This window comes from Momordica charantia (genome assembly GCF_013281855.1).
Source record: "Momordica charantia cultivar OHB3-1 chromosome 4 unlocalized genomic scaffold, Mcharantia_2.0 BLBB01000004.1, whole genome shotgun sequence".
Classification (NCBI taxonomy): domain Eukaryota; kingdom Viridiplantae; phylum Streptophyta; class Magnoliopsida; order Cucurbitales; family Cucurbitaceae; genus Momordica; species Momordica charantia.
In genome coordinates, this window is record NW_028275162.1 from 22,356,319 (window position 1) to 22,382,520 (window position 26,202).

At 32.6% G+C, this 26,202-nt stretch overlaps 2 protein-coding genes across 2 annotated transcripts; both read left to right on the forward strand.

Moving 5' to 3' along the window:
- Nucleotides 1-9,086: 9,086 nt before the first annotated feature.
- Nucleotides 9,087-14,334, forward strand: LOC111012001 (zinc finger CCCH domain-containing protein 46). The gene is made up of 9 exons (XM_022286015.2): nt 9,087-10,277; nt 11,156-11,326; nt 11,482-11,667; nt 12,343-12,428; nt 12,907-13,143; nt 13,227-13,341; nt 13,445-13,606; nt 13,697-13,790; nt 13,985-14,334. Exons 1-8 carry the CDS (start codon nt 9,541-9,543, stop codon nt 13,767-13,769), a joined length of 1,767 nt encoding a protein of 588 aa, XP_022141707.1. The 5' UTR covers nt 9,087-9,540; the 3' UTR covers nt 13,770-13,790; nt 13,985-14,334.
- A 4,767-nt stretch (nt 14,335-19,101) lies between these two features.
- On the forward strand, nt 19,102-25,944 carry LOC111012007 (putative calcium-transporting ATPase 11, plasma membrane-type). Its single transcript, XM_022286025.2, has 7 exons — nt 19,102-19,474; nt 21,748-21,802; nt 21,903-23,845; nt 23,936-24,094; nt 24,362-24,533; nt 24,892-25,190; nt 25,278-25,944. The coding sequence occupies exons 1-7, from the start codon at nt 19,289-19,291 to the stop codon at nt 25,584-25,586; spliced, it is 3,123 nt and encodes a 1,040-aa protein (XP_022141717.1). The 5' UTR covers nt 19,102-19,288; the 3' UTR covers nt 25,587-25,944.
- The last annotated feature ends 258 nt before the right edge of the window (nt 25,945-26,202 follow it).

Genomic DNA, 26,202 nt, shown 5'->3' on the forward strand with positions numbered 1-26,202 from the left:
TAATAATGATTTAATATTAAGATGGGTATATTAATAATTTTTGTTACGGGTGCTATTTAATTTGAGAATTATTTTAGACAAAAGTGTAAATTCTATACTTTTTCATCCTTTTACGTAATTAGAGCTCCTAAATAGACCAGGTATGTATTAGTTGTAAGATCGCCCATATATTGAAACTCCCAATCTTCTAACATTTCTATTTTTAATTTAGTTAGTGAAGTAATCTCCCCTATTATTCTCATATTTTAGGAATGCCAAAATTGTGTAAATATTTTAGAAATAATAAAGCAAGTTTCATTTTTTTATTAGCTTTTAAAAATATAAATATAAATATTTAATTTTTTTACTTATAAAATGGATAAGTAATATAACATAAAATTAAATATTCAATTTTAAAATAAATTTTGTAGAACAAATATATTTTTTTAAATAGAGTACAAGAAATAAGAAAGGATTACTAGATATGTTTCTTTTTTTTTTTAATAACAAAAAATTCGAAACACATCTTGTTTTTCTTTTAAAAAAGAAAATGTAGAAACGAGCTCTTATATTGATCAAATATTCAAATGTTTCAAAATGTTCAAAATACTCTTACAAGGATTACTTTCTAACTCATCTTTAAGGATAATTATTTTGGAATACATCAACATCTTTGATATTTAATAATTTTGAGTGGAAAGTTATTTTGATTATACTCGACCAACCGAGGTTCGAATCTCCCTATAGTTTTTCATATTGAAGAAAAAACCAATGAAAGATACCAATGATAATTCTTTTTAATGTTCTTGGAGATGTCGGAACATAGTAAAATGTGGAAAATTCTAATACTGCATAGTATCATACTCCCTTTGTTCAAACTATGGCTTTGTCTTTATAAATAATTTTGTACTGTTAGTGAATTTCACATCATGTTTAATACGATCTTGACATGATAAGTAGTAAATAGAAGGACTATGATACTCCCGAAATACCAGAAATTTCCTGTGAAGATGAAAGACATGTCTAAAAATATGTTGTTAAGAAACCAATTTCAGCGCGTTAGATCAATTTATATAATTTAATGAGATTTTAACTCTATCCTTAGTTTCATAAATTTTGACCTCTAACCTTTAAAAAGTTTTCATTCCACTGTCACGACAACATAAGGTTAGCTTAACAGTTAAGATATCTTATATATTTTCTAGAAGTGAGGTTTAATCCATCATCTTCATATTAATTTGTTGTACTACAAAAAATATTTGAAGCATTTTAACCTAAATTATTTTTCAAAAAGAAATCTAAAAATTTAAACTTTGAAAATGTTGAAGGCAAAATTGAGCTGCAAATATTATTTTTTAAATTAGCAAGTGAATACAATAGAAATTGAAAATAAGATAAACTTTATGACATTAACTAAGTTTACGGTTAACACGCCTTACAAAGTTTACCAGTAAAAATGAAGTTTTGAAAAATAGTTATTTCTAAAGGTTCCAAAACTAAAATAAATATTAACAAAATTCAAAAGTAAAACTAATATGAAGGAATATCCAATATACATTTCCAAAAAACACGAAAAAAGAAGAGAAGAAGATCAATATTCAAAATTCTCCCACGACAAAAAAGGGTCCCATAAAGAGTATCACAATTTGATATCTCTATGTATAGTTGAAAGCTTTCAAAGTTCACAAGCTCCTTTCAAAGTTTACAAACTCCTTTCAATGCTCACCAAAAAGACGGAACAGAACCCTGAGAAAAAAGTCAATATTAATATGCCCCTCAAGATCGTGACTCTTTTGGCTCATCGTGTTTTGAGCTCTGATATCATATCAACATTCACAATGTTTCATCTCAAAACCAATTGACAATGAGAGGAGTAGTTCATGTCTATTATAAACCTTTGTTAGATCCTTAATCTTATCAATGTGGGATCCTTAACATAGATATCCAATATAAATGATTAATTTACCATAATTCATTAGCTTAAACTTTTAGGTTCATTGATCGTTTATTCATGTTTTAGATGGTATCAGAGCAAGAGGTCTTGTACTCGAAACTTTGTATTGTTATTTCGTTCATTTTTAGGTTCATTGGTCGTTTATTCATGTTGAAGAACAAAAACTAAGAACTGACCGATAAGCATCGAAGTACTGTTTTTTTTCGAAAGGTCGGACGAGATATTTACTTTTTCTTTTCACATCCGTTTCTTATGTAACACGTCAAAAAAAAAAGTGATGAAGGAATGAAAGTGTAAAGAAATCTTTGAGCTGAACAAAAGAAAAAAGAGGTGGGGAAGAGGGAGATTCAGTCACCATTTGTTTTGGTTTGTGGATGGCATCTCTCTTGGAAAGCTGACAATTCAGAAAGTAAGACCCATGCTTTCCCTTCAAGTTGGATTCTCATTTTATTTTCTCTGTTGTCATTTTGGAGAATAAAATGCTTTCTATTTACAAGCGATTTAGTTTAGGGTTTCGTTCGGTAACAATTTTGTTTTTGGTTTCGTGTTTTTCTAAACTAAGGCTATCGAAATGTCAAATTACAAATTTAGTCCATGAACTTTTACAATTGTATCTAATCGGTCATTAAGCTTTAAAATGTGTTTAATAGGTCCTTAAGTTTTCAACGTTGTTTTCGATGTAAGTTTTTTAACTTTAAAAAGTTTTTAATGAGTCTCTAAACTTCCAATAACGTATTAGACATAAATTGAAAGTTCAATGATCAATTTTTTTAAAAAATATTTATTGACCGACATGACATTTTTTCAAATCTTGTCTAAATTTCAAAAACAAGTTTCTTTTTCAAATAAATTCTAGTTCAACAAAATGTAGAGCTATATATTCAAATATTTGACATTTTGGTCGATGATATATATCTTTAACTAATTGAGTTATATTAGATTAGAAATTTATGTATGATATTTATAAATGACTTTATATTAGATTGGGAAGCAAACAAAGTATATGTTATTAGAGAATCATAAATTAAAGAAAAAAAAATTAAAAAAAACATTATTTGAAATTATTTTTTTGCATAGTGTATCAAAAGTTCTGATTTTTAAAAAAGAAAGAAGAAAGTTAAAATAAAGAAGTCTTAAAATGTCAATCTCACATATGGTCTCTTAATTGATGAAAAGGTTTATTGAAGGTTTCATTGAGATGGGTGTTTTTTTCTCCAAATTATTGTCATTTTTCTTTAAAAAAAAAGAACAATATAAATAAAATTGGAGTCTTTAATTAATGTTTTTTAATAGTAAGTTTATTTGGTATTGCTTTTTTGCTAATTTTATTGAATATATTTTAAATCTGAAACCAAATTGAAAACAATTAACATATGCTGGGAACCGTTTCCTAACAATTGTATAATTTGTAAAAACAAATTTTTTATGAAATTGTGTTCGAATAACTATTATTAATAGTTGGGTTTTATTTTCGGTGAAATCATGAGTTTATAGATACTAATTTCATTGTGCACAATAATATTAATCTTTATAGGTCAATAAACGAGCATAACTAAACGGTAATTGACACATACCTACAACCAAGGGTTCGTGAGTTCGTATTTCCTCCCAACATGTTGTACTAAAAAAAGATAATAATTATTAAAAAAATAAATGGTCAACAAAGATAGAAAACTTTGTTTGAAAACGATAGTCAAACAAACTTTAAAGAATTTTTTGAGTTTTTTTTAACACCTACTTTCAAGAACAACTTTTGGGTGAATAATAAAATATTTAGGAAATTTCACAATTTTTTTTTTTAATTTTTGTCATAGTATAAGTTTTTAGGTATGTTTCATATTACAATTGAGTTTGAAACTGATTTTGTATTGTGTTATTTGTGAAATTTCAAACTTTCTATCCTATTGAAAAGATCAATTCTTGTAAACTTGAAACCGCTCTTCTATTATTTGAGAAAGAAACATATAAACTAGTCTAAAATACACTTAACACGTGTTTTTGGTTTCTCATTTTTTTAGAAACGTCCTATATAAATTTTGGAAAAAAAAAGAAGTTTCTTGTTTCTTGTTCTTATTTTCATTTCCAACAAAATCAAGTTTCTTTTTTTTTTTCAATAAAAAAAAGTAAAACACAATAAATAGTTACCAAATACAATTATGTTTTTCTTTATTAAAAAAATGAAACAAGATAACCTTAATGGGCCTAAATTTTTTACTTATTTTGTTCCCATACATAAGATTTCAATATTTTGGTCTCTAATCTATATTTGGATACTTTATTGTAGTAATCTCTAACCTTTCATAAAAACTCATTTTAATATTGTACTTTGATTATGCATTTGACCAAGGTGACATGCCAATACGCTAGTCAAGGTGGGCTTTATGTCTAATGAGTTGTCGACATGGAATCTTATATCTACGTGGTACTCGGTCACATACACTCTAAAACTTAAGTTAGTAATTAGTATGAGCTTTTGTTGAGTCGAGTCGAGCTTAGTAAAGTGCTTAGAGATCACAATCTTTGGAAAAGTGCGCCTTTACCTTTTACAAGGGAAGCATTGTTGTTATGTAATTGCAACATAATCGACATCCAACCGAGTGTCCGCAGATCCTTCGTCGGTAGAATCTTCGTCCCAGGCCACATGTATAGTTTGGTTTTCACCCCTAATATTTAACAAAAGTTTAAAGTAGATGTTCTCAAATTTAATATCAAACTCAATACTTGAGGCTTAAGAATACAAGTCTAATACATTTTTATCAAAGGTTATACCAAAGTTCAGCAGAACGAAGACCAAAAATACCTTTTTAGAGATCAAAATAAAATATTTACAAGTAAAATGTTGGGATTCTAAAGGTGCGCAAACAAAATCCTACATTGGTTAGGGAAGGGAGTGATCTATGATATACAATAAGGACAATTATCTCCATTACTACGAGGTCTTTTAGATGAAACTAAAAACAAAACTGTGATGGTTATATTCAAAACAGACAATATATCATACCATTGTGGAGATAAATAGAAATTGAAAAAAAAATAGAGTAAGATTCTCTCACATACCTTCAAAAGTATAAGGAATCCCCCGACTAAAAAGGATCCTTCTTCCCACTTGTATCTCTATCTCCCATCATTTTTTTTTTTGTTGTATTTAATCTCTATAATTCAAATAGAGAATATTTATTTGATTAAGTTTGATGGTAATGATTATATAAGCCATTATTTAATGTGGGACTAAGCAAAAAGGACAATATGGGGCATAGAGAATGAAGCATAAATATGATGGTGGGACACTTCCCTAACATTAAAGTTCCTACACTAATTCATTGTGCTTTTGTTTCAAATTTGGACTTTGATTGAAGTATAAAAAAATTATTTTTTAACATTGTCACTTTTTCCTCTTCTAGATGTTTTTAGATTCTTAGTTTGGTTTTAAAAACCAACTATATATATAATACTTTACTTTTTTGGTCTCTGTACTTTCCGTAAAATAATAATTTAGTCATTGAATTTTAATTTGTAACGATTTAGTCTCTGTATTTTCAAATTGGTAACAATTTAGTCATTGAACTTTAATAGGTAATAATTTAGTCCTTGTAATTTAAAGTTGGTAACGATATAGTCCTTATCATGAATTTTTTTTTGTTAAATTTCTTATATATATTGATAAATTATAGAGGGACCAAATATGTTTATAAATTAGAGAGATTGAATTGATATATGATAAAATTTGACATCTAATTTTAGTAAAAATTTATAAGATAGGGACTAAATTGTTACAAATTTTAAACTACAAAAACTAAATCATTATAAGCTAAAATTTGATGACTAAATTATTACATTAGTGAAAGTACAGGAACTAAATCATTACAAATTAAAGTTCAATGGCTAAATTGTAACTTTAGTGTAAGTATAGGGACAAAATGTGTTTTTTAACCTATTTTTTTACTATTTTTTAAATCATTAATTGTTTTTCACAATTCATGTATTAACTTTACCTTTTACAATAATTTAAATCTTCGAATTTTCGTTGTTGATATAAATAAAAATATGACGGGTGAAAAATAAAATAATGGTGTTTGGTAGTGAAAAATAAAATGATAAAACATGATTTAGAATTTTAATTATTTACAATATTACACTGAGGTAGAAATTCAATATCAAGAGAGTTAAAATTTTTTAAGTGAATTATGTGGATATTGGTTAAAAAAATGATGATGAAATGTTTGAAAAATTTGTGTGACGTGGACCTACTGGGAGGCATTGACTCATTCCACTCGTGAAAATCCCAATTATGAGACAATTAATAAACACCCAAATTACATATATATATATATATATTAAAACAAAAAAAAGTTGAAAAACACCACTGGCGCGTGTTCATCACTTGCCAATCAATCAAGGAGGACCTTGCTTTAAAAATTAAATTTTTTTAGGAATTAAAAATTAAAATATTGTTTTTTTTATCAGACAACTCATAGGATGAAGGTTTGAACACTCCAATATTTGGTCATATTATATTGTTTAACAGGTTCATGTTGACAATTATTTAAAACATTGATTGAGTGTTTAATTCCTTTAATACTTGATTTTAAGTATAATCTTCTTCATTGATTTACCCATAACTTAGGGATTTGCAGCCAACGCGAGCATAGCTCAACGATAATTGACATATACCTCCAACCCCACATCTATTAGGTTATTAGTGATAAACCATCTGTAAATGAATGATATTCTAGGGTAAAAATGAAATTATGTATAAATATTTAAACAGGTACGTGCAAAATTTTAGAAAATAATCATATTTACAAAACCATAATCTTGCTATATTTGCAATTATGACAATGGTGAATTATCGTCCATTTGAAAATTTTCAAGAATTAATGCGAAATGTTAGTTTAAATCAATAATTGACTTATTTTATTTTATTTATTTGTAGAGTCAATGTTCATTGGTATTTCTCAATTCAAAGTCTCGATGAGATGTCTTCAACATTTATATGGTTTTCGATTAGGTTTGAAGAGTCCTTCAAAGTTGGAGACAACTTCTCCATAACAACCGCTGCTTGGAAAGCTTCACTTAAAATCATCCCTTTTTTAGGTCTACAGCTCATGGAAGATCACTATAAATTTCTCAACTTTACTTGCACTTTTTGGAGTCCAATATTTTGATTTCATAGCCTCAACATAGAAAATTCATTATATAATATATGCAAAAATTGAAAAAAAAAAGTTACATTTACTTTCATCTTAAAACGTGCTAGCCAATTGAGAAATATAAAATATTAATACAATGCCAAACTTTGAAAGCTGTGTTCATATATATATATATATATATATATATATATATATAACATTTGATTTTTATAATTGAAAAACAAATACGTAATTTAATAATAATTATATAGTTGATAAAATTACTATAAATGAAATTTAATTTTATGCTTTAGAGAGAAAAAAATTTTTGAAAAAGTTATCAAATAAGTTTTGGTTTTTTTTGTTTTGAAAAACACGATAACTAAATAGTAGTAACCAAATATGTTTTATTATTTTGATTTTATTTTTTTTAGGTCAGTGTATTTTGATTTTGATGGGTATATTTTTAAAATGTCCATTTTAGTCTCTATATTTTCAACTTTTGTTATTTTGTTAATTTTTGTTTGTGTACTTTTAAATTGTCTATTTCAGTCCTTATGCTTTTAAAAAATGACAAATTTAGTCCATTCATTTTATGTTTGTCTAATTTCTTTTGATCATAATTTAACATGGTACTTCACTTCATTAAATTTATTGAAATGACTTATACATGAATCAAATTGGTCATGGTTTAAGTATATGAACAAAAATAGATTTTTTAATAGTATAAAGATTAAAAATGATAAAAAATTGAAAATACATCAATCAAAATGGTGCATGAATTAAAATGAACTAGTAAATGAAAATAGAATTTAAAATTATTAAAAAAAAAATACTTTTTTCAACATAATTTGTATAGTGTGAAACAAAATTTACTTTTAAAAAATTAGAAAAGAAACTTTTGAAATCATTTCCAAAACAAAGTTTAAACTTGGATCAAACTACTAAAAAGTAAAAAGTAAAAAGAGGGATATTTATTGGGTGTGTGTCAGAGGTTGGGGCAAGTGAACGTGCACCATCTGGCATTGGAACCACGGATCTGAATTCTGAAAATTCACTTCAAAATAACCCAAAAAAGTAAAAAATTTACAAATTTAACCTAAGTTGGATATGCCCTCTGGTTTCTTTTTCTATTTTATAGAATTTTTTTTTTAATTCTGATCACGTTTAATGAAGTTGAACGGTTGAAAGTTGAGGTTACAGCCGCTGAAATCATAAAGGTTTGAAACTTGAATTCGACATCTTAAATTTGGAGTATGAGAAGCCTAGAAAGAGTGAGTCGGGAGCTTGAATAGTGAACTATTATTCATGGCGATTTTTCCAATTAAACTCGAGATTGACAACTCTTTTTCCAAAAAGCGAGTTATGATTAGAATGCCAAACCCACCTTTAATCAGTCCAGATCCTTTTAAAGTATTAACGCGCTGCCAACCACGATCGGGATGACGACATCTCCACAGGCGTAACAAACGTCTGGGCTTTGACCAACATCTCAATCCACATTGGTTCATGCCTCAAGCGATCGACGAATTGGTTCGTCACTGTTCTACATCCAATTGAAGCACATCACCTCCCCATCTGCTTCCCCTAACAATTTCAAGCACAACTATCTTTTTAAAGTTTTTTTTTTTCATATTTTCATCGCGGTACTTTTTTGCTATTAGTTTCTTGCTCGTTATTTAGCATTTGACATAATTCAATGTTCGATTGGGGCTCCATTCCCAAACAACTCAATCCGAATGCAATGGGGCTCTCACCTTATATGACTCCCCTTTTAAGGAGACTTGTGTCCATTACGCTGCATTAAATTTGTTCCAATCCACCAAATTAACTGTTTAAACTTGATGGATAATTCAACAAAATATCAAGTATCAAGTAGGAGATCTTGTGTTTGAATTTCCACTGCACCGGAAAAAGGTAAAGTTATAATTTATATAAAACAATTGGTTTCCCTGTCTTTTCCCACTTTCTTCCCCCTTCACTTTTACCGATCCTTGTTTTCACATGGGCATGAGAGAGAGAAACAAGGACTGTAGAGTGAGAAAGCAACTGTGGTCGCCATGCCCACTAAGTAGCTGAGCTCTGGCTCTGGCCCCAATAAAAACACACACCGCCATCGCCATTACTCAATCATCCTTCCTTTCAATTAAACCCAAACCAATCACTAATCACCCTGCCTCCCCTTTCTCCATTTAAATATTACATAAAAATCATAACTTTTTGACTCCCATTATTGTACCTTCACTGCAAATGAAGCTCCTCTTCAATGGCGCTGCTCCCCACTCTCTAATTCCACTTCCTTCTTGGCCCTTGTTGAATCTAAACTTGTTGGGAATTGGGGATTTTGCATGATTTCTTCTGGGTTTCGTTTTGTTTTCTGAATGCCCTTCTCTTTTCTCTTCACTTTCCCTTTCTTGGGTTTGTAAAAACAGAGAAAGTGAGGGGAAAATCCTCTGTTTTTGTTCTCTCAGAGTGGTGATGGATGATTATGAAGCAACAAGAATTGTGTTCTCAAGGGTTCAAAATCTAGACCCTGAAAATGCCTCCAAAATCATGGGCCTCATCCTGCTCCAAGATCATGGGGAAAAGGAAATGATCAGGTTGGCGTTTGGCCCTGAAGCTCTGATTCACTCCATAGTACTCAAGGCCAAAACAGAGCTCAAATTCACCTCATCAAGGCCCAAAATTAATCACCCAGCTCTTGCAATTCCAAACCCAGATGATTTTTTCATCGCTCCTCAGAATTTTTCTGCTGCTGCTTGTGGAAATGGAGGAGGAGGTGATGGAATTGATGAGCTTCAGCTTCAGGATCATCTCTCGTTCGAAAACCCAGATTTCTTTTACCCTCCTCCGCCGGCGAGCCCGACCGGCGGCGACCGGATGTTCGCCGGTGGTTGGTCGGACGAGGTGGGTTTGGGGCTGGGATGGCGGCCGTGTCTGTACTTTGCCAGAGGGTATTGTAAGAACGGGGGGAGTTGCAGGTTTTCCCACTCCGGCGGCGGTGAGCTTGGTTTGAAATCGACGGTGGCGGCCGACGGCGGCGGCGGCGGCAGGGCGGATGTGGTGGAGCAGTGTAGTGATTTTCTTCTCCGGTCGAAATCGGCTCTGCAGCAGAGATTGGCTGCTGCGGCTTTCGGTAACTGTAACTTCTTCCCCTATTCGCCGGCGGCGGCTTCCGATTTCCTTCTTCAACAGCAGCAAAATGAAATGCGAAGGTATCGAATGGTTTTTTTTTTTTTAAATAAATTTTTATTACTATTTTAATGTGGTTTGTGCTTTGATTTCAATTTTACCTTTTAATTTGGTTTTTAGAGTTTGTCAAATCTTATTAAAATGTCATCTTTTTATTACTAAATGAGAAAGTAAAATCCCGAAAGCTACTAGACTTGTGAATCACTTTCAAAAAAAAAAACAAGAAAACTTAAACCGCAAAAATTAATTGGCTTTGCACATAACTATTGGATGCATGTTCTAAATCTATAGATTATGATAATCGTTTGATACAAATTTATAATATATTTTACAATTTCTCATTAGCCACATTTATTCAGTCTTCTTCAATAATTCTTCGTTTTCTAGTTCCCTTTACTCAAAATTCGTTTAGCAATCTATGTTTTCTATTCAAAACTCACCAATTTTATTAGCAAACTGTCACTCTTTAAGAAAAAATAAAAAAAGAAAAGTAATTTGAAACTTGTAAGATAACCAAATGGCTAAACATGTATTTTGAACGGGAACGTTGAAGTGTTTTTTTAACTTGTTTAAATTTTTTTTGGTCGTTGGATGTGAAAATTGAGTAGCATTACTAACCTGACATGATACTTAGTAATACTTAGTAAGCGGTATAAAATTAGAGGAGGAATCAAGTCACAAAAAAAAGTTTCTAATTCCTACCTAAAATTTTTAAGAAATTAACAAAAAGTTCAACTTTTTCTAGGTGTGTAATTCTTTCTCTAAATTAATATTCAGTAAATATCTTAGTCGTCAATTTTAACACACAAATATTACAATTAAAAAACACCATATGCACCAAATCCATAATTTAACTTTTTTCCTTTTTTCAAATCTTGTGCAATTATGAAAACGTACTCAGAGCGGCGGTGGGATTATCCATGGCGGAGGAGTCAACCAACTCAGGGAGATTCCGGCTAGAAAGAAGCGAATTTTCCGGCGGCGGAATGGGGAATCCGGCGGCCAGACAAATTTACTTGACATTTCCTGCGGACAGCAGTTTCAAAGAGGAAGACGTGTCCAAATATTTCAGGTTCTAAAATTTGTAAAAGACAAATTTCACATTTTTTAAAAAAATTATAGTATAGTTTTCTATTTTTATAAAAATTTAAGCTGTATTCTATATTTGAAATTACATAATTATTTTATGCAATTTATTTTTTGTTTTTTAATGTTATTATTATGCAGCTTTTATGGACCGGTTCAGGATGTGAGGATCCCATATCAGCAGAAGAGGATGTTTGGATTCGTGACTTTCGTGTACCCGGACACGGTTAAGCTTATTCTGGCTAAGGGAAATCCCCATTTTGTCTGTGATTCTCGTGTTCTGGTTAAGCCTTATAAGGAGAAGGGAAAAGTCCCTGACAAGTTCAGGTTCTCGCTTCTATTTTAAATAAGGCTTATGTTTGGAAGGGCTTTTTGACACTTTTGCCATGACCAAAAATACTTTCCATTCAAATTGATCATATCTAAAAAAACACTTAAAGACCCGAAGTGGATTACTAGAAAAGCACTTAAAAGTACTTTGGGAGTGTTGAATTTGTCATTAAACACTTTTTTTACTAAAGTGATTATGATCAAGGTGGTTTTGTTGAAGTTATTAATTTTGAAATTACTTCAAAAGGCACCTTAAATGGTTTGAAGGTAGGTTTGGATTGCTTTTAAAAAAAGTGATTTTAGCAAAAGTATTTTGATTGGATACATTTTATCATTTTGATGTCGGGTTTCTACGTTTTTTAAGGTACTTTTAGATATGTCCTAAAATTATGTAGGGCATAATTCTCTATAATACTTTCTCACAGAGGACTGTTGAGTGTTTTTTACTTTTTGCCCAAAGCACTTTTAAGTCACTCCTAAAGTATGACGATTTTGAGTGGAAATTACTTTTGGTTACGACGAAAAAATGGTTTTAGCTTCCAACATGGCCTAAATTTTATTTCGGACATTATACTTTCGCGTTTTATTTTGATTTCTAAATTTTGATTTGTGATTTTAGTTTAAAACATTTTTCCATGGCTGATTGTAATCTTATATTTAAACTATAATTAGGAAACAGCCAATGGAAAGGGGGGATTTCTCACCTTGTGGTACTCCTACTAGTGTTGATTCTAGAGAGCTTCATGATCTTCATCTTGGTAAGCAATCAATTCTCTCTCAATTGTATTTTGTGTCTTATAACTCCCAAGGAACCTTCAGAGCTATAAGTACGCCTCAAAATACTCACTCTCGTCCCTACCGAAATTTGAATCTTGAGTTTGATGACCCATTTAGTAATATTCTCGTCCTTTTGTATGTTTCTCATCTTATGTTTCGGTTTCCTTTTAGAAACAAAAACACTCGTGAAGTTTCTCATCATTTCAACCACCATGAATGGTAATGGAACCTGTGTAATAACAACTAAATATAGTAGGATCAGGTGGTTATAACACACTTGTTTCTATAAAAATTAGAAACAAGAAACAGATAATAACAGGGAGTGAGATAATAACAGGGAGTGAGAGCATCATTAAATGAGCCTCAAGTTTCCGGAGTCCAAAGTTCTCACAACCACAAGCGAGCTACGGAAGTAATGATCTTGGAAAGTCGCCTTCATGACATGTTTTTACTTTGCAGGGGCAAGAATGTTGTACAACAGTCAAGACATGCTATGGAGGAGGAAACTAGAGGAGCAAGCTGATTTGCAGCAAGCCCTTGAGCTTCAAGCTTTAAGAGTAACGAATTTGCAACTTGTTGATGTGAAAAAGCCTCACCACCACCACCCTGCAATTCCCTCCCCCACTCACTCTCCCAAGCCCTTCAATGAAACCCCTTTTTTCCATTCAATTTCTTCCAACCCACAACTTCTTCAAGGTACATTATTCCTCTTTGTTTCTGGCTGATTTTCACAACTTGGGTTCATTGGAGCTCAATGACGATTCTCCTCTTGTTTGCAGAGAATGGCTCGAACCGCTTGCTCGAGATGGAGCCGCAAATGATGTTGCACAATGTGGATTCTGCAACTGACGGTGACAATAGTAATGGGAAGGAGACTGACGTGCAAGAAACAAGGTATCTAAAGGATTTGTTTGACAATGTTATCGTTTCTTGTTTCTTAATTTTGTCTCCAAAGGGAAAAAAATATGTATTTTCTATGACTCTTGTTTTGTTGCAGTTTGGAGCATAATCTCCCTGACAGTCCCTTCGCCTCTGCCTTGTACACGCCTAACGGTGTCGCGGCGGATGACTCGGATGCCTTGACTGACAATCATTCTGCAGCTTCGTCTTTCATTTCATCATCGAACCTTGACGCACCCTTCAAATCTTTCAACTGCCAGTAGGCCTTTCTTTTCTCGCCTTGAATCTTCTGCTATTTTGAGCTATCATTTGATGCAGATGCTGAGTTTTGTGTCTCAATTATTTTCAGGTACTCTTCTGGCCATGGAGCCATTGGATTGTACGCGAGCACGGGCGGACCGACATGCAGAGTCGGGATTTAGCTTCCTATTTAGCTCCATCATGTAAGTTCTACTCCTACATTCTTCAACTTACTTTCACTTCACACCCCGTTGATAACATTTTTGTTTTTGAAAACTAAGCTTATAAACACTACTTCTATCTTACTGTTAAGCTAAATTTTTAAAACAAAATTGTTATCAAACGAGATACTCTTCAAATTTTGTTTGTGATTCAAACATTTTGTTGTCTTCTGCAGAACACCAAGGACATGAGAATTACCATAACAAAACATAAAACAAAAAGAATCAAAGGAGAGGCCATTCTTCTATGATTGTTGTTGTAGCTAGTTGTAGTTTTTCAATTTATTTAGTGTAGTATTGAAGTAACTAAAGAGAGGAGATAACAACTAAAGGAGAGTAAAACGACAAAGAGAGGCAATGTCCGACATGTAGTTTTGGCTGCTTTGGGCACTGTAATTCTCTTACCAATGTAAATCTTACAAGGGGGAATTCAGAAGCCAACATTTTCAAATTTTAGTCTTCTTTGTACATCAAAACCGTTTATGATTAAATTGAATGATCAATGCTCATAGTCTTTTCAAAACCATGAGATTTTTCTTTTTAATTTTTTAATTTATTTATTTTAAGTTCAATATAATACAAGAGTAGGAGTCGAACCTTTAATATGGAAGGTAATTGATGTCTTATACACGAACTTCTTGAAAAAAAAAGCAGATTTAGTCCATGGTAGAGAAACTGCAAAAATATATATATATGACCTTATTCAAATAAAAAAAACTTATTAAATTTAGTACAATAAATATATGGAGTGAAAATTTAAATTTGCAATCTTAAAGGATTAAAGGAAAAAAATTAGATGTATTAATTGTTAAGTTATACTTGACAAAATATATCAATTGATTATTGTAATTTACTTCAATAAAATTTATGTTAATTTATTGATTAGGTAAAGCAATGTGAGTATAACTTAGCAGTTTAAGCCAAAATGATTCTAGTTTAGCGGTAATTGACATATATCTCCAATTAAGCGGTTGTAAGTTCGAATCTCCATCCATCTCACATATTGTACTTAAAAATAACTCAATCGGTTCAAAATATCTATTTGAGGCCAAATGTTTTAATCTTTACTTATGTGGGAAAAAGTTTAAAAGAAACTAATTACTATCAAATTTAATATTTAACATTTTTTTAAAAAAATACCATATTTGCCATTACTTTCTTTAAAATAAATAAATATACACATGCATATTTTGTTATTTTAACTCATGGTTTATATATGTATTTGTTGAGTAATTAAAAGAAAATAGCAACTAAACTACACGTTTTTTTTTGGGTGATACCAAAAGTAAAGTATGAGGTAAAATAGACAATATCGTACCAATTGTCAAATCTATTACCAAACAATTGGTATCAGAGTCATGCCCTTTAACTTAGCCATGTGGGTAGAATCCTCTAATTCCGAACAAAGTGACGAGCCTCAAGAAATCCGTGGTTTGGTGTGCTTGCTTATAATAAGATGGCTAGAGAAGCTCATGGGTCTACAGTAAGGATATATCGCCATTAACATTAGACATGTTGGATGATACGAAAAGAAAGACCATGAAGTCTTATGTTCAAAGTGGACAATATTATACTGTGTGGAACGACTCGTTTGTTTCTACCATTTTTTGAGTTCAACCAAGTGTAGGGGATTCAAATCTTCAACTACTAGGGATGTAAATAATGTTTTTTTTTTCTTTTTTTTTTTTAGTTCAACAAGGGATGGGAGAATTCAAACCTCTGATCTTTTGGGAGGTAAGTAATACCTTGACTAATTAAGCTATGTTCATGTCGGCCTAATATTTTGATTAACTGAATTATAGTTAAATCTAGTAAGTAATGTTTTTTTCCTTTTTTCTTCGAGTTCAACCAGAGGTGAGAGGATTCAACCTTCGATTTTTGGGGAGATAAGTAATATCTTGACTAATTAAACTATGTTCATGTCGGCCTGATATTTTGACTAATTGAGAACTATAGTTAAATCGAACTTTGTTGTATAGTATTTTTTATCCATTCGTAATATCACAAGGTTGATTGTACTTTTGAATAGTGACAATAAGTGGCCTTCACTAAATAATGTCACTTGAAGTTATGGTTGAAGCAACTAATACAAAGAAGTTGTGGAGAGACTTGTCAACTCATGGTGAATAGTGTTACATGAAAAGTTATTTCCAATGCTACAAAAATACCAAGTAGTTGACAATAATAATAAGTTTGTTAAAGACTCGTCAAGTCATAGGGGACATCTAAAGCCTAATAATGGAAAACATGACACTCCTTTGATGTTTGAGATCACAACTTTTCGCGAGGACGAGGACGAGGACGAAGATGAAAATTTCTTTTCTCGATTTAATTTTGAGAATGGAGATCGAGAATGTAGTCACCAGTCCAAAATTTGTAATCATTTTTTAATTAACTTATATGTTCATGTATTAAGAACTTATTAAATAATGGTGAAAAACTAATGTGTAAAGATGCTAAATAATTTAATGAAGAAATTTTCTATAAAATTTAAATTTAAAATGTGTACTTTATAGGTAAATTAACATTGAATTAATAAAACAAAAAGAAATTAGTGGATCTTTTGTATGAGAAATTCTTAAACCCACTTCATTTCTTGAAATTGAAGATGGGACTAAGATCTCTCGTGAGCCACAAGGATGGGGATGGGGGAGGCATTTTCCACGTGGATACAAATATTCAGGTGCAGATCAATTAACATCTATTTTTGATCACCAATAAAAATTTGACCATTAATTTTTTGAAAGAGTAAGTAAAAAGTCTAACGGTAGCTATTCAACAAAAAATAGATGCTGATTGTTATGTATCTAAGTATTATTTGTTATCGTCTCTATCGAGTATAATTCATTAACCATTTCTTACTAAAAAATATAAAATATAAAATAAAGATTTGAGTTTTGATCGGGATAGAATAAGTAGATATCTTAACCATGCTGATGTTTAAAATTTAGTTTTAAATCTTATAAATTATATATATTAACATATTTAAAATTAAAAGACTAATCAGACACAATATGTATACTAACCAAATTTATGATTTAACTCGAAATAAACCATTTTTACCCAACATTGTAAACTGAACTCATTTAGCATTTATTATTAGGGTAGTTGCAAAAATGTCAAAAATATTTAGTAAAATAAGCAAAATAACAATCGCATTTAGTTTTTTCAAATATAACATTTTTTTCAACAAAAAACGAAGGTCCAATTTTAAAATTACAACTTTACCCTACAATATATCTGATATACATCTGTAATATATCTGATTACCGATATATGTCTATGATATATCACTGATATAATAATAATATAGAATTGATTTACTTCGGATGTAACTATGATATCTACTGAATTTCTAATATGACTTACCACTGATATACGTATGATAGCCATTGATTCACCATGCCGATACAACATTTATATATCTGTGATATATAATTGATATGTCTTTAATTTACCATTGAGGTCCTGTTTACTTGCTCGCAATCGTAATCAAGGAATCCCACTCCAAATTTTGGAATCACTCCCTAAAAAATACGCAATCCCATTACACGCAAAATAACTATGTAATCTCATTCCAATTCTTTAATCTGTGGGACCCACAATACATTTTTTTTGGTAATTTGACAACCAATGCCCTTAGAGACTCACGATCTTTTGCTTTCTTTTAGGGTTATTTTTTCAACTGCTCCATGTCCGCTTTTACTCTTCTCATTTTCGTGTTTCTATTATAAAATTATTTAATTTTAGATTGAATTGGTAAAAGAAAGTTTATAATAATAAATAGTTTAATAATAATATCAAATAAAGTGTAAAAAAAATTAGACTTAAATACAAAATATATAATTTATTACTATTAAGTAAAATAATATAAGTACATCTAAAAATTATTATAAGTAATTATTTTTTTTAAATATAAAAAATCTCATAAAATCCTTTTTAATTAATGTAATTTTATATTAATTATAAATATATGGTATTTTGGTAATCAGTATATGTCTGATTACGATTCCAGATGGAAGTAAACACCATGAATTGGTTTCTGATTCCGATTCTAGATATGTTCAAGTAAACAACATTAATGGAATAACATTTTATTGATTTTATTACGATTGATTTTCATTATGATTGATTTCCATTACGATTGAGAGTAAATAAACGGGGCCTGATATACAAATGATATATTATTTATATAACTTCGTATATATGCTTATATGATTTACCACTAATATAACTGATATATATTTGATATATACTTAATATGCTTTTATTTTGCCACTGATATACCTCTAATATAATCATGATATCTACTAATATAATTATGTCCAATATAACACTGATATATATTTGATATAAATACTATTATATCCAATTTTTTTTTTCATAGGAAAACAATGATGCAAAAAAATTTTGTAATATAAAATTATTGTATAAAAGGTTTACGTGGATCATACACATAAAAAAAAAGTTAGAAATCTAATATACTTTATAAATTTAAACAGTTGATATTTCTTATATTTAGTATCTAATTAATATTCATTGAAGAAATAGTAGTGATATAGTAATCAACATTATTGATTATATTAGTATATCAATCAACAAATTACAATGATAAACTATAACTTAAACAACTGATATACACTAAAAATTAAACATTTGATATACCTTATATTTAGTATATCAGTTGTAAATATATTTAGTATATCGTAAATTAGAGATACATTAGATATATATATTAGAGGTATAATACATACATCTGATAATATATATTAGGGGTATATCAGATGTATATCAGAAGTATATCATATATAAATTAGATGTATATCATATACATATTTACATTAAATTTATATCAGATACAGATATATATATTGAATCTATAGCCGATATCATAAGGGTAAAATTGGAATGATAAAAATTTCAAAAATAAAAATTCAAATATTTTGCTATATTTGAAAATTTGAAAAGTTGGTAACATTTTTTGAAATTTACGAACTATTTTTGCTACCCACTACAATTACCCTTATTATTATTATTACATCAAAGTGAGCATAGTACAGTGATAATTGACATATATCGGATTACAAGTTTGATTCACACCCAATACTAACAAATAAAGTGATTTCGATTCGCACAACATTTAGTAATTAAAAAAAAAATCAACAAAATTACGAGGCTTTGGGGAAAAATATTGATGAAAATTAAGTTAAATCCTTCATCCCACGTTCTTGTAATAAAAAAAGAAAAAGGAAAAAAAAGTGTATATATATATTTGTGAGTACAAACTGACAATCTGATTACAAATAGTAATTTTAAAATATTGGTAAACTAACAACTGAAAATCGCATTTTCTCTCTTTCATTCCCGCCTTCCCCGGAGCTGTTTGAATTCTTCCTCCTCATCATCACCATCACCAAACTTCTCTTCTTCATCTTCTTTGCTCACAGATTGATTGAAGTTGCAGAGGAGAAACGGCAACAATGAGTGGAACGATGGAGAATTACTTGAGAAAGAACTTCGAACTCGAGCCGAAGGGCCCCTCCGAGGAGGCTCAAATGCGATGGCGATCCGCGGTCTCCATTGTCAAGAATCGCCGCCGGAGGTTCCGCATGGTTGCCGATCTCGAGAAGCGTGCTCAGGCCGAGGAGAAGCGCAAGAAACTCCAGGTTTGCTCGTTTACTGTATCCGATCTAACTCTAATTTCCATTTACCGCTTGTTCGTTAGATCTTGCATTGTTGTGTGGTGTTATTCTCTGCGTTGAATTGGTGGTGGTTTTAATTAGTTTACATGATTAATACATTTTCGGAACACAATTAACTAATACAATTGGCTTTATTTTCACGTTGTTCTTGGATGTTGATATTGATTTGGAGATTGTTACCATATGAGCGAAGAAAGAGGTTTTTCTCTGTTTAGCTCTGTTTGTTATGGTCTTCGAATGAGAAGTCGTTGAAGAAAAATGCACACGTAGTTTCCGCTGAGTTTAAAAGCGCTGGATTTCTCCATACGGAAACGGTAGCCAATTGAGATTGAACAATAAAAGTCAAATTGGAGAAATGCTTTCAAGTCTTCGGTCTACATTCTTCTAGATCAAGTTGGACAGCGAAGGCCAACTTTCTGTTGGCTTAATCATGAAGCCGGCACTCTGGTTTCAAATTTTGCGACAGGATTTCGGAATTTCACACTTTCAATTGTTCATAGTTATAACAGAATTATGAAGACTCGTCAAAAGAAAAAAATTGCTCAAACTAGGAAAAAAAAGGGATGAAGCTTATTCGAAAAACTTTCTGCAGGGACTACTGAACAAAGTCGTTTAAATAAAGAACTTGCTTCGGAGGCGTTGTGGTTATGAATTTTTTTATACTTCAGCTTTAGTTCTTGTTCTATGTTCAGCTAGATTTTGTTAGCTCTATGGAAATGAAACGTGAAAACTGTAGAACCCAAGACTTCTAGTCTTCTATGGAAAGAAGATTTGAGCATCTAAAAGAGCAATCATGTAGAAATTATCCCCAAAACAAGAGTGTTAGGATCAAGACTTGATAATTTCTGTATATGAGACTTAGTTGTAAGAGAGATTAAAATTTTAGTGATTTAGAACGCTCAAGATTTTGGACGAGAAAGAAGATGAAGAAAGCTCAACACACTTGAGAATTTATTAAACTTCTATAATGTTATTTATTTCTTTTTTCCATTTCGTATTCCGTTCCAAACTCACATGTGAGTTGTGTCGAAAATTTACTTAAAAAATTATCCACAACCTTAAACTTTGGGATATAATGTAATTTTACTCGGTCAATTCATTTATGACAGAACATATCTTCATCGTGACGGTCCAAAATTTTGCGAAGTTTCTTCGAAATTTCGGCAATAATTTCTTGTCAACTCATTGGCCATAGAAACTGATGAACACGATGTATCTTGTCAGCATCATTTTATCTCTTATGATGTCGTGCATGTCTCTGTCCCACAATGTCTCTGTCAAGCTTAAGTTTGCTTCTCTAACCATGGGCGCACTTTCTTTTCTATTTTATTTGTTAATCAGTGTGTACTACACGCCTTGTACTGTAGTGCAAGTTATGAAGTCTTCCTCCTGCATTTTTTTGATTTTTTCCCCATTTAGTGTGGTCACAATTACGTTTCTTTTACATGGTCAATAGATATAGCTACTTATATTCAAGCTCATTATGCTAAAAACTAGAAGCTGACAGAGAAGATTCTAGTTTTATGTTGAGTTAGAAGCTTCAGACAAGATAAATAAATTCTTATCCAGTTATAGCAGTGACAGATATTCATGGCCACTTTTCTAACCAAGGTTTCCGGGCCCATAAAAGCACCAATGGTTACTTGAAAAATGGAGACGAGCAGGGAACTAGTGAAGAGAAGTAAATTGAGAACTACGTACTTTTACATAGGCTTAAGGATTTCTCAAATTGGCTATGGCGAGTGGATATGAGTATTAGTGTGATTTTGAGAGAGTAGTATTGGTAAGTTAAATAATGTTTCTATAGTACGAGTGAAAATAATGCTAATTGAATACTTACTAAAAATACCTTCACCTATTTGAAAAGTCAGGTCAAATTCACTCTTCCAATCTTTAAACTCCCAATTTTTGAGAGAATACATTGATGTTTTAATTAGTCTCACTGTCGCAGTGCTTTCCTTCAAAGTATTTAAGAGTTTTAATTTCCGAAATCATATTTATTTTAGCAAACCCTAGAATTTGGATTAGACGATCCGCGGAGATGTAATTGGAGATCCATTTCTAGTCCCCCGCATATCCACGGGATCACCATCATTGTTTATCGGTGTGATAAATCCAAATAATTGGAGAACAAAGAACAGAAATGCATCTGATTAAAACCTTTTTTTTCTTGTCGAACTAAAAAATGGTAAGTCCAAACTTCTTACTTTTCATCCTCTTCCCTGTATGTTGTACAGGAAAAGATACGAGTAGCTCTATACGTGCAAAAAGCAGCATTGCATTTCATTGATGGTATGCTCCTTTAGTTCCATATAACAATATCTTCTAAACATTGAATGTTTGTACACACATTTCTGAATTATATATACATTTTTTTATCCCCATGTAACAGCTGGGAAGCGAGGTGATTACAAGCTCTCTACAGAAGTAAGAGAAGCTGGTTATGGCGTTGAACCTGATGTACTAGCATCCATTGTTCAAACCCACAATACCAAGAGTTTAGAACATTATGGAGGTATTGCGGGATTAGCAAGAGAATTAAAAGTTTCCCTGAAAGATGGGATTCTTTCAAGTGAAATACCTTCAAGGCAGAATATATACAGCGTCAACCGTTACGTTGAGAAACCTTCAAGAGGCATTTGGACGTTCGTATGGGAAGCCCTGCATGACTTGACTCTTATCATTCTCTTGGTTTCTGCCGTGGTTTCTATGGGTGTCGGAAATGCAACTGAAGGTTGGCCTAAAGGCATGTACGACGGACTTGGAATAATACTAAGTATTTTCCTGGTCGTGATAGTAACGGCGGTCAGTGACTACAATCAGTCTTTGCAATTTAAGGACTTGGACAAGCAGAAGAAAAACATTATAATTCAAGTTACTAGAGACGGATGCAGACAGAAGGTTTCTATTTACGACTTGGTGGTTGGGGATATCGTTCATTTGTCTATTGGAGATCAAGTCCCTGCTGATGGCATTTTGGTGTCAGGCTACAGCTTATCGATCGACGAATCGAGCTTGTCAGGTGAAAGCGAACCTGTAAGTGTAGATGACAATAATAGGCCTTTTCTTCTAGCAGGGACCAAAGTGCAGGATGGTTCTGGTAAAATGCTAGTTGCATCGGTTGGGATGAGAACTGAATGGGGAAGATTGATGGTCACTTTGAGTGAAGGGGGAGACGACGAAACGCCACTTCAGGTAAAGCTTAATGGGGTTGCGACAATTATTGGAAAGATCGGCTTGGTTTTCGCGGTGTTAACATTCCTAGTTCTGATTGCAAGGTTTTTTGTGAATAAAGCATTACACAATCAGATTGGGCACTGGTCCTCTGGTGATGCATCAACGCTTCTGAATTACTTTGCCATTGCTGTGATCATAATTGTTGTCGCAGTTCCAGAAGGATTGCCTCTAGCAGTAACACTAAGTCTTGCCTTTGCCATGAAAAGGTTAATGGCGGACAAGGCACTCGTGAGGCATCTCTCTGCTTGTGAGACTATGGGTTCTGCAAGCTGCATTTGCACTGATAAAACAGGTACATTGACAACAAATCATATGGTCGTTGACAAAATGTGGATCTGTGAAGAAACGAGGACAATAAAAAATGCCCATGAAGAGACTGCTTTGAAAACCTCAGTAACTGAAACGGTTTACAATCTCCTCGTACAATCTATATTTCAGAATACTAGCTCAGAGGTGGTCAAAGGCAAAGACGGGAGAAACACGATTTTAGGTACTCCAACTGAGACTGCATTGCTAGAATTTGGTTTGCTTTTGGGCGGTGATTTTGATTCACTGAACGACGAGTATAAGATCGTCAAAGTTGAACCATTCAACTCAAATAGAAAGAAAATGTCGGTTCTCGTGGCTCTTCCTGGTGATGGGTTTCGAGCATGCTGCAAGGGAGCATCAGAGATCATTTTATCCATGTGTGACAAGGTTCTTAGCTCTAATGGAGAAGCAATGCCTCTTTCAGATGAAAAAAGAACAAGCATCTCGAATATCATTAATAGTTTTGCCAGCGACGCTCTTAGAACTCTGTGCATCGCTTACAAGGACATAGAAGTCTTTACAGCACCCGATAGAATTCCCGAGGATGGTTATACTTTAATAGCTGTAATTGGCATTAAAGATCCTGTGCGTCCGGGCGTGAAGGAGGCGGTTCAGGCGTGTTTGGCTGCAGGGATAACTGTAAGGATGGTAACTGGCGATAACATCCACACGGCTAAAGCCATAGCCAAAGAGTGTGGTATCTTGACATCAGATGGTTTAGCAATAGAAGGGCCAGAGTTCCGCAACAAGAGCCCAGATGAAATGGAGAAGTTAATACCAAGACTCCAGGTCCTGAGCCTGAGATTCATAAATTAGTAAAAGGGAGACATGTTGGCGCCTTGTGCTTGTTTTTATTAGTTTGTTTGTTTGTTTGTGTAGGTGATGGCTCGGTCCTCTCCTCTTGACAAGTATACGTTGGTAGTACAGTTGAGGAAAACGTTCAAAGAAGTGGTGGCCGTCACAGGTGATGGGACTAATGATGCCCCTGCTTTGCATGAGGCAGACATTGGATTGGCCATGGGTATTGCGGGAACAGAGGTTTGTTTCTTCTTACATGTGGATTTGTAATCCTTCTATTATAGGAATAGCAACAACGTGTGGATGAAAAATTGACTCCAAAGATTGAATCAGTCCCTCGATCAAGACATCTTGAATGGAAGGACAATTTTAATCAAATGATGATATAATACATAATTAATCAATTGGGTCTCTGGAAGTTTCTTCTTCTGCTTTCCTTTTCAGTTCTAGAAACCTGGAGCATTAATAACATTTTTTTTGTTTCTTTTTTGTTTTGTCTGCGTGCAGGTTGCCAAAGAAAATGCCGACGTAGTCATAATGGATGATAATTTCACAACCATCGTGAATGTTGCTAGATGGGGACGTGCAGTCTACATCAACATTCAGAAGTTTGTACAGTTCCAGCTTACAGTCAACGTTGTCGCTCTCATGCTCAATTTTATATCTGCATGCGCTTCAGGTCTGTAACTCATCTTCCACCTTCTCCTGTATCTGCAGTTCCCTTGTTCCACTTCTTGAATTTAAAATGAGATATCGGTGGACACTAAGAGGCGGTCAATTGGTAAGGACTTGGAGTCTTTAGTTGTACTGATTTAGAGGTCCAAATTTAAATTTTCTAGTGAGCTTAATACCAAAAATCCTTGTCTTCCGGATACATGCTTTAAGGCGGGCGTAGATACTCTAGATATATTGGAGCAAAACTTCGACTCATAATTATAGAAAGAAAAAAGAGATATCACGAGTTACTCAAAACACTGGGTTCAAAACCATACTAAACTACACAAAAACTTAAGTTGATGAAATGAATTAACTTTCAGGTTCTGCTCCTCTGACTGCTGTTCAAATGCTGTGGGTGAACCTGATCATGGACACGCTGGGCGCGCTGGCTTTGGCCACAGAGCCTCCCACCGACGGGCTGATGCAAAGAAAACCAATTGGGAGAAACGTGAACATCATCACAGGGATCATGTGGAGGAACATCATCGGTCAGAGCATCTACCAAATCACCGTCTTATTGATCCTCAGATTTGAAGGGAAGCGGCTGCTGAAGCTCACTGGCCCAGGCTCAAGCATCATCCTCGACACATTTATTTTCAACTCCTTCGTGTTTTGCCAGGCATGTCTCTACCAAATACAACAAACTTGAGTTCATAGTTACTCAAGAACAACAACTGATTACATTATTTTGTGTCCAAACTGGCAGGTGTTCAATGAAATAAACAGCCGTGACATGGAGAAGATAAACGTTTTCCGAGGGATGTTCGGGAGCTGGGTTTTCATGGGAGTGATGGCCTCAACAGTAGCATTCCAAGTTATAATCGTTGAATTTCTTGGCACTTTCGCAGAGACAGCGTCACTAAGCTGGAGGTTATGGGCAGCCAGCATCGTAATCGGAGCTCTGAGTTTGCCAATAGCCATGGTTCTCAAATGCATTCCCGTTTCAAACTCCAAAACCACACGTCGTTTCCACGATGGTTATGAGGCCCTCCCCACTGGCCCAGACTTGGCTTGAAGAAATAACCCAAACGTTCTGCAAAACCACACGTAATTCTGGTTGGCTTCAAGATATATCAGGTGAGTTCCTTCCAATCCACTATGAACTTTCATCTTTCTTCAACTCCTTCTTCCTCCTCCTTTTCTTTGTTCTTTTTTGTAATTTTATTAAAGCTTTTTATTGCTTGATTTGCTTTATGTCTGTGCTCTCAAATGTCTCGATGTTGCTTGCTGTTTTGATGCGTTATAAATTTGTTCATATTTGGGTATGTTTTCAAATGATTGAAGGGTTGACTCTTCTCTTTCTTTTCATTGATGTGTAGAATAACTCCAATTAAGAACACTGTAATAAAGTTTGGTTAAAAATGTTTTTTTTCCCTTGGGTTTGGTCTGTTCCTACTACGACCACTTAAAACTATACTAAAAATAAATGCTACTTTATTTTATTTTTATTATCATCCATCTATATGCCCAACATTTCCATATTTTCACATGGATCTTTTTTATTTTATATCCAAACTAACCGTAGATAAATAGCATAATGTTTTAAGTTGTAATTGCTCCTTAAAGTAAGTATAAGCCTAGTTCATGAGTAATTGATACATACGAGGTTATAAGTTCGTATCCTCCACCTC